General features: G+C 38.8%; 1 protein-coding gene across 1 annotated transcript in view; it reads left to right on the plus strand.

Moving 5' to 3' along the window:
• VIPR2 (vasoactive intestinal peptide receptor 2) overlaps window positions 1–5,749 on the plus strand; it is a 53,838-nt gene extending 48,089 nt beyond the window's left edge. Inside the window, exon 13 of the mRNA XM_050310611.1 lies at window positions 142–5,749. Coding sequence (XP_050166568.1) covers window positions 142–315 — 174 coding nt within the window. The 3' untranslated portion in view covers window positions 316–5,749. The remainder of the gene's footprint in view (window positions 1–141) is intronic.
• Window positions 5,750–23,104: the final 17,355 nt, after the last annotated feature.

Raw genomic sequence — 23,104 nt, forward strand, 5'->3', positions numbered from 1 at the left:
TGAACTTTAAGGCCCCTTCCAACCCAAACCATTCAATGATTCTACTCCTAGAGGTCCTCATTTGACCACCAATACATGGGGAAAAGTTCCTCACATAAAGAACATTTTCAGCTCATATTACGCATTTTCTTTCTAACACAGGTGCAGGGGGAGCTGAAAAGAAAATGGCGTAGTTTGTGTTGGAAGCAGACGGCAGGACGGGATTACAGACTCCACAGCTCTTCGATTTCTCGAAATGGATCAGAAAGTGTTTCTCAGCTCCACCGGAATTCAAGGGCTCACTCATTCATGCAGACAGAGACCACCATGATATAAATGAGCTAGGTCCCTCAAAACGTGAAAAACTGTGGAATATATCATTCATTATGCAGCTTGATGTGACATTTTATAAAATGTACAGTTTAGTGCTTTGCTTTTCTACATGTTGGAATTTGGGAAATTGGTTTGTGCAGCCGACCTGTTAATAATAGAGAAACCTGCCCCATGGATGCTTCCTGTTTTGTTTAAATGGTGTTCATATTAATTCTGATGTTCTCTTGCAGTTTACTGGCCATAAGAATTCAGAAGCTCATTTTCCATAATGATCCCTTTACCCTCCAGTGTGGTTCCAAGACTGATGCATGGTATCCTGCTCAGTGCAGACTGCTTTGGCACATGTTGTAAGGGTTAAGATGGGAAGCAGGAAAATTTCTTACACTTTGTTTATACTTAAGGAACATTTATTTCCTTAAGGATAAGGGTATTCTTTTTTAAGTATGGAAAGTACAATAAAAATAAAGAAATCTAAGACTATAATTAACCACAGTGGGAGTTCAGGGTGCTAATCCAGGAAATCATGAACATTATTTATATAGAGAGTAAAAGGCAGTACTTCTTGGCTAATTATACAAATTTCAGAGATTACTTTCTACAGAATTTGATTCTAACCCTGTGGTTACTTTCAGAAGTGCCTAGTTTTAAGTTTAGGTGCAGAAAGTAGGGCTACCTTTGCAGTCCTACAGAAAAGATGACTATAATAATTTTGATTAAAACTTCGGCAGTTTCCAGTAGTGATGTTCCAATCACCAGTTGTTCTCTTCTGTTTAATGTCAGAGGTTTCTGTCTATCTTTCATTATGCAATTTTCTAAAGAGGTGTTTTATTGCTCAAGCAGCCTCACATAGGAATTACAGCCTTGGATAGCATATTAACCATTGAAAATACCATTTTTATATAGTATTTTCATTAAAATATGTCTCTAGACCTACATAATTGGCAGCTAAAACAAGGAATATTGCAATGACATTACAACTCCTATTTAAGGAATAAAGTAAATTCTTTTCATTTTATTTAATTCTCTATCTATCTGAGATGATTTAAAATTTAGTCCTGACCAAATTCTAGACCAAAAAAATTAGGCAGAATCCCTAAAAATTACCATAAAAGGCATAAAGAAGAAATTCTTAACAATACCAAGCCTTTATGCAGCCACTTTTTTTTTTTAAAGAGATAGAACTCGCAAAGTATTACAAAAATACCCAGAACATTTACACTCTTTAAAAGGAATAATCCAAATGACGTTTATTTCTCATGTTACTTTTAACCATGACCACCCTTCATAACATGTGGGAATAATACATATTTGCATGAGTGCCTCCATAAAAGCAATTGCCCTTTTATTTCAGACAACAGATTTTACGGAGCTGGCAGAATTTAAGGTCCTGACAGATAAAGGCAAGAACATCATCAAGGGCATGTCTTGGCAGGCATACATGTACATTTTTGAAAATATTACCAGCACTGGGAATATTGTCAGCAGCTGTCAAAGTGTCCCTACAGCTCTGATTTAATCTAGCTATTTATCAGTCAAACACAATTTATTTTCATGGGATTACCCTGGAGAAATACAAAGTTTTGTTGGACCAAAGACAGGAAAGGCCTCATGACTCTCACGAGTTCTGAAGAACAGGTAATGTAGTAAAATCGCATGACACCAGCCTTTACCCAGTATCCTATGAGTTAAAAAAAACCCTGCTTGATGAATTGCCACTTTGCCAAACTTGACTTTAAAGAAGCTATCAATCACCTCCAGTCATTCAGAGTGTTTTCTGCTGTCAACTGGTGAAGTAGCTGTGAGACTCTAGATGGAAATGGGCTGCACAAGGGCAGTCCCATGGAGGTCTAAAGATAAACCTCTACTATATATTTAAACTAAAAATATTCCCAAAGGCTTTATACTCAGAAACCATTGCTTAACTTTAGTAATTTTCCTGGTTCTCTGAACTACCTTATCACAAACTCTTAATTGCAAATATATTAAGATCCATTGGAACTTTAGGGGTTGCTTCCATACCTAAATTAAACATATCTGTGCACTTCAGGCGTCTTTGTCTGAAGTGACATTGTGGCTGCCCAGCTCCCTGAGGTGTGATGTGCAGGATGTTCTTTTTTTCCCCAGATTTCAAGGGTAGAAGAGCACATGTGACAAGCATTCAAAAGTGCTCATCTTTTTGCTCCAGTGAGGTTATATGAGTGAGTTGACACACAGACAGAATGATGGTGTAGAAACAGAGGTTTCAAGCAATCATTTCCATCAGTCTGTTCTGCATGATGCATCACCAATTACACGTGTTTACAATACATTGTATCCTAGAGAAAACCATCTTTGTTCTAATTAGGTGAGCATGGAGAAAATCTGCATTTAATTATTTCTGGATTATAAAACAGAAAAGCCTTAATAAGAAAACACATCCTAAGTTGCAACGAAACAGCATTGTGTCCTTTAACAGGTTGCAGATCCATTTGGACTTGATTCTACTTTTCACGTAGGGTGTAATGCCATATGAGACAAGTTGCACCAGTGGGAGAACATAGATGGTATCACAAAGTTTGAAAAGGACTATATGGATGTGCAAAGAATGGCACACAGGGAAGAGAGGTGCTGCAGACATTTTCCTTTCACACCAGTGAAAGGTATAGGACTCTGTAAAGCCTCATCCCTCTACTGATAATCTAAATACAGAAAAGATGCTTTCTGAAAGACAGTAACTTCATAGTGCTTTGTGGAAGCATTATCATGGCAGTAAAGGCCCAGAGGGCACTGTGCTCACTTGTTTTTACTCCTCAAAAATTTCCGATTTCCAAACAATTTTATGCAAAGTTACATCAACCCTATCATCACCTGTTTGACTTTCAGCTACCTTTTCATGCACAGCTACACATCATATTGAAATGTATGTAAAAGGTGCAGAACAGTTTGAGAAATCTAGAACTTGGTAAGTATTTTGCATCTTTACAACAACCAGAACAACACAGCTTCTCATAGCTTTGTCTTTCACTGCATTTTGCACAGGAGTATGGAACTAAATACTTTTGCTCTGTGCTATGGTGACTCTTAAGAGTCAAAAGAACAATGCAAGGAAACATCATTTGGCTTTCTGTCATCCCCAAATCTAGATCGTGCTCATTTCCAGAAGCATCAGGGGAGGAAGCAGAGGCAGTAAAGAAGAATATCCTTTCTCTGCACAACCTTGGCCCATAATTTTCCTTCCTTTCTTTATTCCTTTACCTCCTTTCCCCCTTTGGTTGCATCAAGGTCCAAGCTGAGTTGTAAAGTTTTCAGAGCAGGAAACCTGGGGTTTTTTTTTTCCCTACTGAAAAGCCAGTAGCACACCTCATAGTTCTGAACAAGGATGATAATACAGCTCACTCTCTGGTACTGTGGTTAATTGCACTTTACCTTCCTTGGAGGTGCCACTCATTATGAGTGATTTCTGTCAGCATTAACTGCTGCTGGTGCCTGAGGAGCACAGCAACAGTTTGCTCTCTAGTTACCAACCATGATTAAAATCTAAATATATAGCATTGACTTCAGTTTTCCTCTGCTGAGTCTGTTTCAGCCAGGTGCTCCATAAATGCAGGTGAAATTCATCTGCCATGGTTTCGGTATCTGAAAGCTGGATATCTGTCTCTGAGTTAAAGATTCCTTTTAAGTGCCTTCCATAGTCATCTTAAGGAAATAGGCACTAGTTGAAGATTATTCATTCCACATTCAGCAGGGTATCTAAGGTGGGTAAGCTGGATCACCTTTTTTCCTGTATCCACTATAAAATGAGCCCAGGGCATCTGGCTAGTACTTAAATTAATCACTCTACATCTAAAATGAGGCAAGATGAATCTCTCCAGAAGAGATCATTCAGTTGTCTTGGTAATAGTGCCCAGATACTCCTTTTTAAGCCACTAACTTGGGTTGGCCAAAGTTATCCTCCAAGAAATGTGCAGTGTAATTCAAAATTTCAGGCAACGGAAGATCCCACCAGCAGTGCTGTTTTTCACAAAATTTTAAGAATTTGACATCTTTAGGAAGTGCTCTGTGCTGGAGTGCATGAGAACCCAACACACTGCCCCTGAAGGGCATGGTGATGGGTCCTGGGGGTAGCCAGCTGAAGAACTACCCAGTTTAAGCATGTATTGGGACTGTACTGCAGCAGCAATACCCAAATGGTAGTGAATATCATTACAAAAAACTTTCTATGGTCAAGCTGGAGGCAGCCCACCCCATTCAAAAGCATCTGCTTCATGTCTCGATTCAGCCCAGGCAGCTTCCCTTTGCCTTTAACCTGGTGAAAGGGAAAGCAGCAGACACAGACCCTTAGCAAACCAGAGACTCTCTGGGACAGATTTATGAAATAAAGCATTGGCAGGTGCATGTGTCACACACTCTATGTGTAATGACTGAGATGAATCATCTGCATCATTTGCCTCCTATTTTTGTAAGTTCTAAAAAACATCTTCTGTTGACTGTGAATTTACCCAGTTCAGCAAAGCAAAGGGGGGTAAAGTCCACATTCACTATATACGGATTTTTTTCAGACAACCCTAATGAAAAATCAAGGAATAAATATGTCTGATAAAAAGGAAGAACCAGCAAGTAACCTGCAGAGAAATCTGCTGTGTGTAGGAGGGTTATTGTCCAAGCAGTTACTGTCCGTGCATAGTCATACAGGAAATACTTTTACTAACAAAAATACCTTCATGTTACCATGAGTGCCTATACAAGCCCTGGACTCTCAGTACTACCCTGACGTGACCAAATAGCAGAAGTTCGTATGCAGTGCTATTCTATTGATGAAAAATAAAATAACAAAAGGTGTTCTAACATGTATGTTACAAGAGTACATCAGGATAACATTTAAAAGGAGCATTCTGTAGTATGGTTTAAGCACTCTGTGTTGAATCTGCTTCTGCCCAGTGATAACAGTAAATAGTTCAATCTAAGTCAGTAACATTTCCATTGTCAGCTAGAACAGTGACTGAAATGTCCCAATCCCCTCTATTGCCCTAAGCACTGTAACAAGTTTATGATATCCTGCAGCTTTTTTTGTCATGGTACATTAGTATTACTTTGCAATTCTCTTTTGTCGTCTTTGTTGATACCTTTTTAGCTGTCAAGTATGGTAAAAATTAAAAATTATGTAAATGAATGTGATTATTTTTTACAAAATGTACAGACTATGATGTTGTATAGATTAATGTGTGTAAATAGATTTCATACTATAATTCACTATACTTTTCTTCTGGTTTTGCTCTTATTTTCTTTTCTGGTTTCAGTTTTTAATGTCACATACCTAACAGCCTTCTCTGAAATGTTATATATAAAGCTGTGAACAAATAAGTGTTTACATCTTTATGCTATTAGAGATAATAGTTAATAACACCATAATGGACTGAAGAGGAATCAGAGAATAAAACTTTTAAAAGTTTTGCACAAAGCTTCTGTTATTTATGTTTTAAAAAAAAATATTCTGTAAAAAGATGCAGTTTTCTTATTGACTCAGTGGGTCAGGGCCACGCTGAAGAATGTGGATAAGTTAATATTTCACTTTTTAACCCAGCAGCTCTAAGGCACACGTTACAGAAAAGGTAAGCAGAGACTGTACCATGTAATAAGTATCTTCCAGCAACCTAGATGTGCTTACAGGGGCATGAGAATGGCACAAACACAAAGCAGATCCAGGTGTTGTGTATGTCAACATCTCTGTGGTCAGCAGCTGTTTTTTACTTATTATGGCTTGCTTAAAAACTGATTGCTCAGTTATCTCTCAGAAGCGCAGTTATCTGTCTGATATTAGAGTATAATGGAGCTGGAACAAAGGAAAGCTATGAAGTCTCTCCTGTAAAGGCAACACCATATATCACATTTTTCTCTCCTAAAAGTAATGGGAATGGGCACAGGGAAGAGACTGGCAGTGGTGCATTGCTGGTGGGGTCAGAGAGAGTGAGTACATGTGCAGGAGGATGTGGAACCTCATGGGGCAGTGCCTGCCCTGGCAGCAACATCGAGGAGGGAAGTGGACCAGAGAGTCTGTTCCTTTCTGTGTGTACCTGCGTATCACAGAAGCTACACCACACAGAGGGCTCTTCTGACCCTTTGGGACCATTCTCTCCCACTTTATGTGTGCACTTGTATGAGCTGCATCAGTGTGGACCCTTCTGCAATCAATAGCATGTCTGCAGAGCCCTTCAGTGTCCTCACCCACATGAACGTCCCGTGTTCCTCATTGCTAAAGGGGCAGCCCCAGATCACCCTGATGTCTGCAGGTGAGCTGCTCTACAGCTGAGGAGTCTAAATGTGCAGGAGAGCCAGGGTGCAGATGAGCAGGGGCATTGGCAACAGGACTGACTCCCATCAGTTCTGGTAACAGCGCCTGCAGGTTTCCATGGCAAGTTTGAGTCCTGCCAAATGCAGAAAATTGATCCCTTGCAGAAGTTCTGCATAGTAGCTAGAGAAAGTGTTATCTCCAGAATAAAAACAAAAGTCACTGTGGTGGGGAGGGGGAGAGTAAGGGAGCCTGCATTGCAGACACAGCTTAAAGAAGTAACACACTTCTGTGACAACTTCAGCGTGGTCACACCCAGCAGTACTGACTGCAGGAGCCTCTTAGCTCTGTACTCACAAACACTGACCCACAGGAGGTGTGGATATGGCACAAAGCTCTGTTTTCTCTGATTGCATCAAGGAGCTTCTAACTGGGATGTTTGAAAAGGTAAAGGAGATCAGTGGCTGGGATGGTGAAAAAATCAGAAAGACTATCTTGTCTTCATCTCTGTAAGAGAGCTGAACCAAAGATCTACAGCAGACAGCAAGAGAAAAGCTACTGCAAACTCTGTGTGTGTTCATGTGGGTGAGTTTGGGTGTGGACTGTAGAACAATGCTGCTTTTATAGGACATCTTATTTTCCCCTGGAAGTGTGTAAACCAAATCCCCACCTATCTCCCAATTCCAACAGTGTTTACAGTGCTGTTCCCAGTTGGCATTTAGGTGACAGAGGGACAGTCTAAAAGGGAATTTACACAGTGAACAAAGAGGAACAGAGCACTCAATGAGAGGCCTGAGAGCCTGTGCTCAGGAAAAGCAGTCACCTACCCCACAGTCTCAGTCTCCTGCACGAAGGCAGAGTTTTACTGAGGTGACTCTGAGAGGATAAAGGTCATTCCAGTGTGCAAAGGAGGTTCCTTGGGCTGCACAGTGCTATGAGTTAATATAAAGTTCTAAATAATCAGACTCTATGTGTCCAACTGAATGAAACAAAATCCTGTTTGTTAATTTAGTGCTATTATTTATAACTGATTGTATTTTAGTATCGTTAACATAGACTGGGACATATTTTGAGCTAGATGATGGGCAATTTAGGCTAACTATTGGATCAAATCATTTAATAAGTAGGTATATGTTGCATCAAACCATTAGACAAGTATATGTTGTATCAAACTAGTTATAGGTTTTTCACACAGGACAAATTAATATTTTTTTCTAGTAGCATCCTACAGAATATAGTCAGTACCCCAGGATATTCCATTAAATATGAATATTGGATTTGGAAGACAAGAGAAATTTAAACAAAGAGCTGTGCTTTATGTTGAAGCTCTTCTGTATTTCTGAGCTGGTGCCTTTGTAAATGAGGCTGCTTTTCAACACAATCCTGTTAAGCTGTGAAATTCTCTGTTCAGAAAGGCTTTATTTAGCAATAGCCTTTGGCCACTGCTTATCCCTGGTTTCCTGCTTACATTCTTTACCTGCTCTTAATTATTGCCTTGGGCTTTGCCTGCCTGTCTCTGTAGGATATGAAAAAATACTCTGCAAATAATGAGGGAATCAGCAAGCAAGTTTATAACTGTATAATTAATAATGGATCCTGACTACTGGGGGACATTTTGTTATACAGAACTGCATTCGTGAGAAGCAATTTGAAAATTAAAATATAATCTGAGTAATACACAAAATTGTGCTGTAGGGGATGATTGTGCCTTAGCCAGGTGATAAATTAGACAATTTAATCATTCCTGTAGATTATAGCTTCTGTTATTCAAATAAAAACCAAAATCATATGGCCTTATGGTTTTAAAAAACGCTTAACTTGACCTTATTACTCAACAATAAAAACATGAAGAAAAAAACTGTTTCCCTCAAATAGGCAACATCTTTAAAAAATCATTTTCATTTTGCCTATAAAGACCATAACATCCTGTTTCTTGGATTAGGGCAATAATAAATCAATTTAGTCACTTGAAAGTACCATTTTGCCTGGAAACATATGGAGTTAATATTGTTAATAAGCTTCTTAAAAAATCCTTTCCTTTAAAAAGCCAAGCATACCCTGTTCAGGGTATAGCTCTGGTTACCTGTGCTGATGCAGCAAACACCGAGTGAGGCTTGAAAGACAGGAGCAATATTAGGATTCTTTTGTCATTTTGGCCTAGTTAATTTCTATCTAACTTCAACCATCTCAATTTAAGTGTTCCATTTGTAATTTGCCTTTTTGACTGAATGCAAAGCCAAAAATCCAGCCCAAGTACTGCTCCTGCTTCTGGGATGTTCCATGTCCTGCCCCAGTGGAGGCCTTACCTTGTTCCCGTAGAGGGCTCACCAAGTCGTGGCAGTGCTGCTGCTCCTCATGCACAATTTCCTCCTCACTGACAGCCTGGCAGGGCTGTGCTATAGGCATGGTGAGCTTTTCCCACTCTTTCCTCTGCTTATGAAATCCTAGTTTAAACAGAGTGATCCCTGGTTTTATTGTCCCACTCCCACAATATTCAGTAGGAAGGCACTTACTTTACAACACTTTGTGGGGTTCACTGCAGTGAAATATTGAATTTATACCTTTGAAACATCTTAGTGAGGAGGGAGAGAGTTTAATTTGAATGGATTAAAGCTGAGTAACAACTGTTCTTGGATGCACAAAAATCAACAGGAGGAGATTTCTATGGTTCTGCTACCTATTAGAATTTACATACAAGAATAAGTCAAACATTGACTGGCATCACATAAAATGAAGCTGGAAGTTAGGAAGTTGTTTGCAATCACTGAGGGAGTGAGGTTTTGAAAAAGTCTCACGGCATGCAAGGAAAATTCCACTTTTAGATTCCTGTTTATATGGCTTAGGGAGAGTAATGTGGTATGAATCTAAACCAGTAAGGGTTTGGATTAGATATCATGACCCACACACTTATACTTCCTACACTCACATCAGACCATGGGATCTTAACTGCATTAATATGTCCAAAGTTTTGGAAAGAAATAGGGAAAGTTAGAAAAAAAAGTTACAAATTATTACAAATCTGAGAGTTTAGACAGAAGAATTAGTCACAAAAATCATTAGGTTTTTGTCTGTTGTCAATTGCTATCATAAAACTCGCTATTAATGCTATTTCAGTCACTTATTTCAGCTGTAGATTCAGTCTGATGTGGCTCCATTGTGCCTGGATGAATGGAAACTGCTGTGACGTAGATACTTTGAAAGAAATGTGAGCACTACAAAGAGAATTTTAGTCTCAGTTCATCTTCTCCCTCTATTGTGCTCTGTATTCATCCCAAGAGTAGAAAAGTTCTTCCAATTACCTATTCATATACTGATCTGTGAATAGTACAACTGTACTTCTATATATGTTCTCCAAATGTCTGGGCTGAATAGTTTATTTCGTCTGAGTTGTAATTATTCATCTCAGCATTTGGCAATGTTTTCAAGTGGTTTTAACTTTCCTGATTCAATGTGTCATCAGGTTTAAAAAATAGAGATTTCTTTGGACAATCTGGATACTGAAAAATTTGGTTGGCTCACTGGGTGGAAAATGGCTTCTGACCTTCACAACTAACTTGTAGTCAACTACTTTAGAACATTTTAAAAATTCAGGTTAATGTGAAGTAATAAAATAAAAGAAAAACGTAAAGAGAACGGATGTGAAGTTGGGAAATAAATTGAGGTCAAAGCTAGGATCTTACTTTGAAGAAATACAATTACACTCTAGAAGGATAGAAGTGGGAAGGGAAGGTTGGTTTGGGGAGGCCACATGTAGAATAAAGTGGGTAGAAAAAGGGTTGTAATAGAAAGCCAAGAGATCTGTTGAAGATCTCATTTGAGTCAATCACTACCTGAGGACCATTTTCATGAACTGTGAATGATCTTCCAAAATATTTTCCATTGTGTGTATATGAATCTAAACTAGAACCTAAATTTTTAAAATGTGCACTGCACATAAAACCTGAGCAGTTTTGCTCCGGTTTTTGTATCTAAGATATACAGTCTGAAAAAAATCAAGTGTTCAGGTACAATCCACCTGTCATTGATAGTCTACATTTCTCTCCTCCTACCCAGAAATTTTACACATTTTTTGATGACATGAAGGACTTTTTTTGCTTTCTGTGTATGAAAAAATGAAAACATTTCTGAGTAAATAATTTCTGAGAAAATTTCTGAGTAACTTTTCTGAGAAGCACTGATTGAACTTCTAAGACAGAAAAGGCAAGAGGCTTTCACACCATCAGATCAAGAAAGCATTTTCACACCAATAAGCCAATAAGGCAATACATTTGGGAGGTTTTAAATATAAATCATGGTCTCATTACCAAACTTAAACACTCTGGCATTAGCTGTGTCAGCTGATGGATTATATTAGCTGTGATTCACAAAGCCAAAATAATATTCTCTATACTTTCATATGGCTTGAAGTATTTCCCCTGTATCAGAGATTTATTTCTATTTAGACCCAGCATAGCTTTATTCTGCGATTCTCCCAAACCAAAGCACAGCAATTTTGGATCTCATTCTTTCACTGGTGTCCATTTTGTACCTGTTTAATTGCAAACGATTCACTAACACTGCAATCCCAGTAGCCAGCAGGCTGCTAAACAGCAAAATACAGCTCAAAACCAGCTAAGTGGAATGCCAGTTCTTCAGGATGACTCATTAATTTGCCTTTCAGTTTTCTACTTGAAAATAGATAACATTTTGTTTCTTTGTTGATACAGCCTAACGTTTGCCATCTGCCTATGTGAAGTCATAAATTTCAGACATGCTGAGTCAAATTCCTGCAAGGTAACCTGTGACCTATTCGAGTCTCAACTATGTCCCTGCTATTCCTGACAGCTTCATTCAATCTGTACACCACGTCCCTCAGCAACAGTCTGAGGCAATCTTAACAGGGCAAAAGTCCTGTCAGGGAAGATGTTTGTCACGAGCTGTGGCTGGTGAAAGACCTACGCTTTGTGTACAATTCTTCCTCAAGTGGGATTCACACATGTCATGGTATCATAGTAGTGCTTTGCAGGAAAATAGTTGCTGCTCTAAATAAGTCTTCTGTGGTATGTTTTAGTTCATGTCCTGCAATTAAAAAAAAACACAAAAGCATCTAGACATCTCTTTACCATAAAGTTATACTGCTTTAAATATTCACATTTTTGACTTTTGTGTTGTTGTATCTGCTGGGGGTGTACAAGTGTCAGTTTGGTAGCAGCTACAAATATGTGCCCATCTCCTACAAAGGAACCACTTTCTCTCAGGCCCATTCAGGTATCTAGTTGAGCACATTTCAAGCTTTAAGCATATATATAAGCACTAAAACATCAACAGAACTTAAGATGCTGTTTTTGCTGATCATAAACATAGTTTAGAGCATCAGCGCTTGTTCTTCCCTGCTTGTACTTCATGATTTTCATTGTGTAAATTATATATGATCTTGAGAACTCCTTATCAATACTTACCCATCTTATAGCATGTTTGTAACTCATCTTTTGTATCTCCCCAGGACGTAGTTTCTTCTTTTGCAACACTGTGAATATTTTATGATGTTGTAAATATTTCCCTGTAATTTATGTGGACATGTTTGCTGACAATGGTCTGCACCTTATTATGGCCTCTTGATACATTTTCAGAATCGTTATGGCAGGAGGAAAACAAGATCAGAGCTACAGCTGAGACAAGGCAGTCTTGATACCCCTCAGGGAAGAAAACAGACTGGAACACTAAGCTAAGAGGGCAAGTGCCAAGGCAGGGAGCTGGAAGACCAAAGCATGTCAGCATGCAGCAGAAATGAGCCTTGAACACCCACACTGCCATGGGCAGAGCCAAGGAGATTCCTCCAGAGCCTCCCACAGAACGGTCTGAAAGCCTTTCCTAGTGATCTTGGTATTGACATAAATTGACACCCTGCTAGGAGAGCATAAGGGGAGGGCTTGGATCAGCTACACCAGTGCTAAGGGAGCTCTTTTTGAAGGCTTTAGTTGACTTATTTCAGTGGGTGATTAAAACCACAGCAATCTCATCTGGGGCCATTGGACAGCAGTGCAGCCAGCTCCAGACTTGCAGTATGACCTTCCAGTTATGGGTTCCAGCAGGACCTCTGGCTCACACATCAGAAAGTCTCTCTATCATTGCTCAAGTTTTCTGTTTATTCTTTCACATAACTCCTTGAAAATGTTTGTTTGAAATCCTGTTATGGTATTTCAAGTACTGATCTGATATATGGCTTGAGAATATCATGGGAGTTACTTAAATCAAGATGGTTTTTATCATAGTTAGTTAATTACTAAGAACTTGAACTTGAGAGATTTGATGTAGCATTAATTGGAATAGTCCTACCAGGCCTATGACTATGCTACAGTGGAAGAAGAGAGCTAAAGTAAATTAAAAACAGTCTTAGATTTTGAGGATACAGGACCAGCCAAGATGCAGATGTCCAGTAGGCCTGATTTTATTTCTTCTTTTCTTGGTGAATAATAACTTGGAGCAAGCTTCTAGATGAGTTTCAACTGACAGTAAACAAGTAAAAACACAAGTCCATCTAGGTCCCAGTATCACTTAGCATTCTTGAAAAATCAGCCATTCTAATGTAGATGAGGAGTTCAAGCAGAGGGAGGAGCCCACTAGACTTTCCTTGTAACCTCCAATGCAGACCTACTTTTTAAAACTTAAATGTTATGGATGGACAATAACCATAGTAATCCATAGCACTACTTGCACAGAAGAGTAATTCTGAATGACATTTACCTTAATTCCTGTTTCTTTCTGCAGCCTTGTTTCCCATGCACAGTTTTTTCCATCTTTTTCTCCACCCCCACCCTCCATCCCCAGCTATATTGTTTGATATATGACATGCTGTTTTAGTACCAAATTAACAAACCCCAGAGATGATGCCTGGACACTGAAAAATAGAATGTAATTTACTGCCACAGGACATTGAATTAGTGCAGAAGTTTCTATGAAATAATGATTGTACTTGAGAGTGGTACAGTGTACTTAAACTACTTAAGGATCTCTACTGAATCTCACACCATCCAAATGAGATAAGTGTTGCTAAAGTCTTTCATGGGGAAAATAAGAAAGCTAGAAGTTATGATTTTCCCAAGTCAACAACAATAGCAGTGTGGGAACAACACAGATTTTCCTACAGATAAAATTAATGTTCCAGAAATAGACAACTACATGGGCTTAAAAGTGAGAGGTTGACTTTCCATCTGTCTGTATAGTGTCAGATTCTCATAAAGTTACTTCAAATACCATTTTACTCCAAGAGTCATTCAACTGGATTCTATGAGACGTCCCACAAAGGGAAACAATTTGTGTCAAATTGGGATAAAGACTACAACTACCTGTTATAAACTGAGGATTGTGTACATTTGCTAATTTTCAAGAGAGCTTTTTGTTTGGTTGGGGTTTTTTTTATTATTTATCTATTTAGAAACATTTCTAAATGCATTACTGCATCACAGATATGGCACAGCGTGCCATACTAAATCAAATCAATGATCTCACAGTCACCTATGTGAAATGCTTCAGGAAAAACACACATTGCTACTCTACAACCTCTGCTTGGTTTCTTTCTAACCCAAAGAATTCACGACTCACACCTGTAACACATGCAACACCCACCTCCTTGTGTTGCAGTTTAGCTATTCCATAACACTCCTCCAAGATTGATTTTCTTTTTTTGCCATTCCTACCCCACTGTAGACTGTCTTTTCTAAAGGGTAAATTTCTTTTCAGCTATTTTTATTGAGCTGACTAGTGCATTTCTGAAGTGCAATGTTTCTATGCTGTATAATACAATACTTGTATTAGTCTGAAGTGCCAAGTCTAAGACATGGGCTTCTAGCCTCCAGGCTGAAAGGTTGCTCTGTGTTGCTCCATACGGCACACCAAGACATTTTCTTACTATAGCTGGTGGCTGGAAGAAGTTCCTTCCCTTCCCCAGTCTCTTCAGATAGAACTTTCCAGGCTGCTTACACAGATGAAAACACTTCGATGTACTGATGCTTTTCTTTGGGATTTCTACTCCCAGAAGAACAAAAAGCTTCATTACACATCAAATGTCTCCGACTCTTCTGTTTCAGAAACACTACAGATTTGCAAGAACAAATAAAATAGCAAAATATCAGTTGACTGTATTTAATTACAAAAGCTTTATTTGGTTCCTTCATCCCAACTAATTGTGATTTTAAGATGGAATTTTAAGATTGTCCAAAGCAGCAAGCTTCTTCCTGCCTTCCCTTGCTTTTAGCCCTCTGCAAAACAGGATTCAAAAGCCAGAATGTCTGTGTGTCCACACAAGTTGAAAGCTTTGTTCTGCCCATTTGTTTGTTACAAACCTTTACTTCTTTGTTTCTTGCTCTTGCCTTATGATACTTCTTTTCCCAATAAGGAAAATTTTTTTCCTTGAAATTGTGCACTGTTTTCCAGTTTCATATTTTTATTCATTTCTTTTGCTTTCATATGCCATGTCCTTTTGAAAATGGTTAGTCACAGCTTTTGTATCATCATATGAATAATTTTCAAAACACATTTTTTACCAGATTCAGAGCTGTTTTCTCCCTGTGAGGTTGTAAAATGATCTAAGGACATCACAGGTGGTGAGAATGAAACAAAGCTTCTTTATCCCTTTCCTTAACACATAGTGTTTAGGTCCCCATTGCATTACTATGCTATTCTGTTCATGAATAAATCATAGGCATATCGGCTGGGTTTCAGCTCACAGTATTTATTTCTGAGGGTGACATCCAGAATTTAAATAATGTGGCATACCCCATGTATTACCAGCTCTGAGGGATTCTGTGAAAAGAGCAGCTTAGTGCTGGATGGAGCTGGAAAGGGCAATTGAACCGGTTCTGTTGGAAAGGAGTACGACTGTGATCAGGCAGTTAATTAAGCAATCAAACTGTTTTGTTAATGATACTGCAGGGGCTGTCAATTCACATTATCTGTTAGATTAGTTTCACAGCAGTGGAGCTGAAAACCAGCAGCAGATAGCTGGTGCAGAGCAATCTCCTCCACAACTTCCTGGGACAGAGGGCGAGGGAAGGGAATGGCAGCATTTTAGCACAGGCACAAAGTGTGGTGATGATCAATCTGACCTTCTCTGTGATACCTTGGCAAAGGCAGGATTCTGTCTGTGGATATTTTTTCCCAAAAGAAAATCACCCTGCAAAATATGGTTATTTTTACCTTAGAGCAGTTCTGGGCTCTGTTTCATCAGGTTACCCTGCAAATTGTTAATTTGGCACACGGGGAGTTGTTGCAGACAAAGGAATGGGGGTAGGAAAAGGGAGTCAGAGGCTGCTTAAATCAAAAAGAAAGACCTGCCCCTCTGTGCCCATGTGTGGGATAGTATAAAGACCTACCTGTGGCCTTTCAGAGGAGCTGCAAGTTGAATCTCCACAGAACAGGAGCAATCAGTAAAGTATGAATGAAGGGAAATCTTAGTAGCTTCAAGAGTAAGGGCTAAAGAATGAACGATGATGAGAGAAATAAAAGAAAATTAATTTTACTGAGTGAAAGATAAGATTATACTAGTATTTCATGGTAAAAATCTGCAGTGCATGAATAATTTAGACTTCTACCAAGAAGCAGAGTAAGTTCCAGGTGTAGACACCCAGCTATGCACAGTGATGAAATATAATTTATATCAATCTTTTGGGGCTCTATACTGTCTCAAACCAGCGTGTTACAGTACTTGAAAAATATCAGTTAATAAATTCTCCCAGTGTATTACCATGATAGAACTAATCACATTTTTCCTAGGAGGAAAACAGAATAATTCTGATATGCTTAGATCATACAGGAAGTCTGTGGCAGTCCAGGATATAATCCAGATCTTCTGAAACCTAGACTTGCTATTTAGCTATAACTTCAGCTCTCCTTAAACTCCACTTGTTTTGAGTAATATCTTGTACTCTAAAATAGCCTCTTTCTCCTTCTTCCCCCCACCCCATCCTCATTCCCCCAAAAATAAAAAAATCTTACTCTATTCCTTCCTTACCTGCCATCAGATTATCATCGTGATGAAGTCTCTCAAATTCTACATTATTCAGAGCTTTGGAAGAAAAGTAAGAACATACCATTGCCATGTATCTTAAAGCCCAGACTGAAGCCACCCCAGAATCCCTTCTACATTAGGTTTCTTGATAATTCACTCCTACCTCACATTTTTTTCAAATCTTAGTTTAATTTATTTTCTGGTAAAGCTTGATATTGTGTTTAAAATCTCAAAAAATAGTTTGTGTTTTATGATACACTTCCTACAGTTCAAAGGTTTAGGCAGACACTTCCCAAATCCTGGCTGACTCCTAGTCTTATCCTGCTCTTTTAGCACATTTTAAAGTTAAAATGAATCTTTCCTGAGCACAGGTCACTACAGCAGTATAAAGTATCCCACTCAGAAACCCAAATTTTCTTAAATCACTTCCTATTTCTATAAGAAATAACTTCCCAAAGACCTTCTGGGACTGCAAAATCTTCCTCAGAATAACAATGGCAGGTCATGGTCCATGATGTGACAAATACAACCATTTTTTGTTCTCACATTTGTTCTCACAGAAACATAGAAATGTGGTTGGAAAAGATCTCTGGATCCCTAGTTCAGTTCTCCTCTCAGAGAGAAACCAATTGCCAGCTTGCATGATGACAGCTTTAGCTTTGTCTAGCCAAGCCTTGGAGCCTCCAAGGATGGCACTTCATAGCCAAAATTTACAGTAACAGCCCTTTTGCTTAATGGGCTGCCATCTCACGTTATGTTTAATCCTTTTTCTAACATTTTGATCCTCAAGTGCCATGTAACTATATCTTCTTTACATCATAAATCCCTCTATGTGGATGATTTTTCTTGTCTTTGTGTTATCAGCAGGTTTCATTAGTAAATTCCTACATTTCTGGACCAAGGCCTTATGGATTTAATTCATAAGTGCTTTTAAATAAGATTAGTCTCAACACTGATTCCTGAGGAATTCCTCTGATATCTCCTTCCACCCTAAATGGGATTGCCTGCCATTTTAAGTTTTTTCCTACATTGCTTATATTAGTCCCCATCTTCTGCTGTCTAACTCACATTTTTAGTTGTCACCTTTGATGGCAAGGGACACTCTGAACATGGACTGACTTCCATGCTGATGAAATATTTTTGCCAATTTAATGCAGTTAGTCAAATCTCTTTCTCAGAAACACGTATGGCTACATGCTGTTAACTCTTTCAATTACTAGAAATGCACCTGTGGGCTTTTTTTCTGGCCACAAAGGGGCCATTCTTTATGTCTCTCCAAATTGTTTATAGAAAGCAGTGGAGATGTCCCTGAAATGTGTGCCATTGCAAATGAGGGCAGAGTTGGCTCAGCAGTTCCCATGCAGTATGGCAGTGGGAGCATTTTGCTGGAACACTTGAAGTGTGAGCTTTGAGTGAGCTGCACACCACATACATCATGGTCCAGAGTCATGTCCAGAGTCATCCAGAGCCATCACTGTCCAGAGTCAGAGAACATTCCATATGTGCTGTGTAAGTAAAAAGGAGATACCAAAATCATGTGAATGGGTGAGACTACAGCTTCCATGCCTTCCCAACTTGAGGACTTCTGGAGTTCTATGACTACATCATGACTAGTCCCACTGGCTGTGACAGGTTCATTTCCTCCCAAAGTCCACTCAGTTTCTTTACCAGCCCTCCTGGCAGTGCCACGGGACTGCCCTGACACGAAAACCCACTCAAATGATTTGCTGAGTGAGTGCAGCTTGAGAGCAGTCACCATCATTTTTGAAAGTTCTGGTTATCATTTTAAAAGTTAATTGAAATAATATTTGAATGTCGGCTTCTTTTCTGGTTGCTTTAAGTGGGAGATACACAGAGCTCTACCTGTCTCCAAAAGCAGCACAGCCAAAGCAATGTACAACTGGAAGGATAGCTGAAGTGTACACCTAGCACAATTGTCCATGACAGCACAACCTTGCAAGGCAGAGTGGGGGAAGTTGCAGGACACCACAGCATCAGAACTCATCAAGGTACCCCTTGTGAACCTCTCAGAACCTCCTTTGCCCTCTTGGTCCCAGTTCCTTTTCTCTGCTGGTCACAGCTGACCTTCCCAGCTGTGCTGGACTGGAAGTGCAGTGCACAGGACCTGGCAAGCTGCCTGGGAAAGGGATGCACTCCAGCCCAAGGAAAACAGGGTTTTATCATTAAAGACTTCATAAATAATGATCTGCTCATAAAGAACAAAAATGAAGTAGAATAGCTTAGAAACTCATGAGTATTTTAAATGGCAGAAGCAATGTTACCAGCATCTGAAATACATTTAAATTGCTAAAAATGCTGTGGATCAAGGGTGACTAAATTGCATACTGGAAGGATACCAGTGATATAAAAAGTAATGAAAAAACACAGAACTGAACATTAGTAATCTTCTTCATAAAAAAACCAAATTTCCATGACTCATTCATATACTATCAATTACATGTGTTTAGAGGCTGAATTTTAAGATTAAAATAGTCGACTAAATTTAACTGTACCATTATCTTTATATTCTTGCAGAACTGTTTTCCCTGGCAATTGCAGAGAGTAACAAGGCGATTGTGAGCACAAGGTTATGATAACATCCATCCATAACCTACATTTATTGCTTACATAAATGTGTGGATAGCATTGAGGATTTTTTCCGTTCTTCTAAATATTTGCTTGCCAAGGTGACACTGTTTAATTCACATCTTCAAAGAGCCTTATTTTTACAGATGCATTTTCAGTCTTTTCATTTATGTGCAATGTGAACTGAACTCCCTAAGGCTCTGGAGAGTGATGTTTAGGGATGGCTGCAGACACACTGACTCTGCCAGGGATGATGATTTTCACTTCCTCAGTCTTGGTTTGTGTTCATTTGTTAATAACTTCTTGGAGAATAAGAACATAAATGTCATATTGTACCAATCCAGAGATCAGCCCAGGTGATTAGTCTATGTCTGGCAGGAATTTCTGGTAGATGCAGGGGCAAAAGCGATGGGAAGAAAACGATGCATAAAAATATTCTTTCCTGTCTGTTCTCCCAGTTTCCAGCTTATTATAAACCTGGGAGCACCCTGAGTCAAAGTTGCATCCAGAAACTGCTTAATACCCAGTGTTAGACTTGTCCTTCATTAACTGAACCAAACACAATTACATCTTTTTGACTGCAACAGCATGCTCCAAGTCTGAGTACTGCAATTTCACTGTGTGTTGTCTGAAAAAGAAATTATTTTTATCTTAATGCTGTAACAATAATTTAATTGAGCATCCCTTAAGTTTTCTATTGAGGGAAGTCATGAACAACATTACCCTTGTTGCCCCACACTTGAGTTGGCTCTAGAGCACCTCTCTGCAGTCATCACTCTTCTAAACCAGTGCTGGGATGCTGTCCTGGATTTGGCTGAGATTGAGTTAATTCTCTTCATAGCAGGATGTTGTTTTGAACTCGTGACCAAAACAGTGTTGAGAACACAGGGATGTTTTAGCTGTTGCTGAGCAGCCCTTACACAATGTCAAGGCCTTATCTGCTTCTCAAGTTCCCCTCCAGCAAGGGCTGGGGATGCACAAGAAATTGTGAGAGGGCACAGCCAGGACAGCTGATCCCAACTGACCAAAGGGATGTCCCACATCGTATGAGACCGTGCTCAGCAATAAAAGCTGAGGGAAGAAGCGGGAAGGGGGAACTTTTGGAGTGGTGTTGTTCGTCTTGCCAAGTCACTGTTACGTGTGATGGAACCCTGCTTTCCTGGGGATGGCCTGCCCATGGGAAGTGGTGGATGAATTCATTGTTTTGCTGCTTGTGTGTGTGGCTTCTACTTTACCTGTTAAACTGTCTTTATCTGAACCCACAAGTTCTCTCACTTTCACCCTTCTATTTCCTTCCCTTTCACAGTAAGGGAGAGTAAGTGAGTGGCTGTGTGGGACTGAGCTGCCTGTTGGGGTTAACCCACAGCAGCTATTTAATCTGTCTCAGTACTGTAGAGGTTCTGTCCCTCTGATTGTGTTCTTCTTCCCACTTTGGATAACCTCTGGATTTGCTGCACCTCTTTTCCAACAGGAACCAGAGATGCACACAGTGATAAAGAAGTGGCTCCTCCATTGATTCCTACAATGATAATTTCTGTTTGTTAAGAAATACATATTAAGGGATATGAAGTAAAGATCCTTGTTTAATATTTAATATTTTCTTTGACCATCACTGAGCAGTAAGATACCATTTTCCCAAAATTATCTAAAGGTACCTTTCTGTGTGACTATGGTGCATGTCTACGTGTCTCATTTGATGCCACACATACCTACAGCTAGGTACAGGGGTTTACTGCCCATCTGCAGTCTTTTGAAAGGCATATGTCCCAGAATAAAACTGAATTAAAGCAAAATGAACCTCAGTAAAGGATACATCAGGAACCTCATTCATAATGCATTCAATTCCTTCCTTTCAGAACACCCCACCTTGGAAGCTTTACAGCACAGAAGTCCTGTGGATTTACATGAAATAGTTGAGCAAAGATGACTTATTGAACATGAATTTAAATCCTTCTGTCAGCAGAATATTCTTTTCTGTAACATTTGGTTTCTCTTTTTATTACATGACATAGCAGAAGTACTTTGAGTTGATTGAAAAGTAATTTATAATCAGTGGAAAACAGAATGTAGAAACTTGTATATAAAATCCATTTCTTTTCACAACCTTCTCCTGATAAGCCTCTCACTTCTTTCTCCTCACATAATTTTTGCCTTTCTTAGGAAATACTGCAATTAGAGTTGAGTAAAATCAATGCAACCCTTGAGTAAATTGATTCCTAGGGAAATGAAAATAGAAAACCAAACTAAACTAGCCAACCAAACAAAAAAACACCAACCCAAACCCAATCACTAAAAACAGTTACTTCAACTACAGATTTCTGGTATGGCTGTGTTTGGAGAGCTTGTAACAGAAAGCCTCTTCCTTTAATAGAAATGGTTTTATCTAAAGAAATTTAAAAATTCTAATTCTCAACTATTGTCCAAAACTCCTTTTCACTAGCCATTGTGACCAGACACAGTAAGGGAATTTCAGTTAGAAGTAAGTGATGATTATTAGTTTACCATGGATTATCAGAACAGCTTATAAAATTGAAAAATATGAGCAGGTGAATAATCTCATGGAATTTGTTTTAGTTAAATCACATGAATAATAATAATAAAAAAAAAATCTCATGAAAGAATTTTCTAAAGAGACACATGGTAAATGGTGAGGTGTTTTAAACCAAACTGAAATACTACTATTTTTCTTTTTGTAAATATGTAATTATTAGCAACAGCTAAAAAGATGAGGCAATGTCTCATCCTCAGGAACATCTGTGAGCCTAAAGCAAGGCTTCCCAAACTCAGTTTAACTGAATGCCATGACCAAATTATAAAAAATATTTTGGTAGATGAGTGTCTGTGGTTGCTTCCCTCTCTACCCAACCTCAATGGGTCTTGAGCAACAGCTGCCTTTGGAGCCACTGACCTGCAAAAGCCCACAGTGATGAGGTGAAGAGATACCTCTTTAATCACTGTTATTTTGACTAGCCAGTGTCCATCTTTCCAAGTCCTCCCAAAGTCTGCTTTAATAATGAAAATAATGTTTTTTCCATTCTGATTCTCTCTTTACCCTTTCTTCCATATGACAGATTCTTTCCTTGTTCTTTGTTTTTGGTGTTTTTTTCCTATATCTAATATTGATCGGATGATTGTTCCAGCACACACTTCCTATAGCTATTCTGATTTTGGCTCTCTCACCTTTGCAGTTCACATGCAATTATGACACTTCATAATTTCAGAACTTTGGAAAAACAAACCTGAAGTGATGGAAAGGTCATCTTCTGCAGAAATGCTGAGAGGGAGGAATATAGACTTTAAATTCCACTCTTTATATAATTGGCTTAACAGTTCATATTACTTTATTTGGGGACACTTCAGTCATTTCTTGCTGCTGTTTAAGCGTTTGTTGTGTATTTTTCCATTGCACTTACAGTGATACAACTTTAAGGAAATTTTTGTACCATATGCTCAAGTGTCTTTAAGTTCTCTGACACAAAACATTCTATTACTTTTTCTGTGTTTTTGCAATAAATATTTCTTACAAAACCTTCTATTTGTGGAGATAATGGATTACCTTTCTCTAGAGTATTTCCCAGTACAGGGATAGGAAGTATGGCACTCAGAACAGCATTTCTCAGAGGAATTGTGTCTTCCTTGCAGGCCCTGAAGGACTTTACTTCATACCACACTATTGCCATGAAAGTGTTTAGCACTGGACTCATCTCAGTCATAAAGGTTTTGTTGCTTTCAGTGAAGCAGGGTTGTGATTTTCCCACAATCGACCATTCTATACTGCCTTCATCATTGTAATGAAAATCCTCAAAGCAACTTTAAACTCTGAGTTTTAATTTGTATCTTTCAGTCACTTGACTATCTGAGGTTCTTCTCTCATTTCTGCAGGGTTCAGCAGCAGCTGAGTTATTTGTGAAACAAATCAGAATGTTATACTAATATATTAAATAAAATGTGGTGGT

The sequence above is a fragment of the Myiozetetes cayanensis genome, unplaced genomic scaffold, assembly GCF_022539395.1.
Source record: "Myiozetetes cayanensis isolate MyiCay16 unplaced genomic scaffold, myiCay2020 scf1, whole genome shotgun sequence".
NCBI lineage: Eukaryota > Metazoa > Chordata > Aves > Passeriformes > Tyrannidae > Myiozetetes > Myiozetetes cayanensis.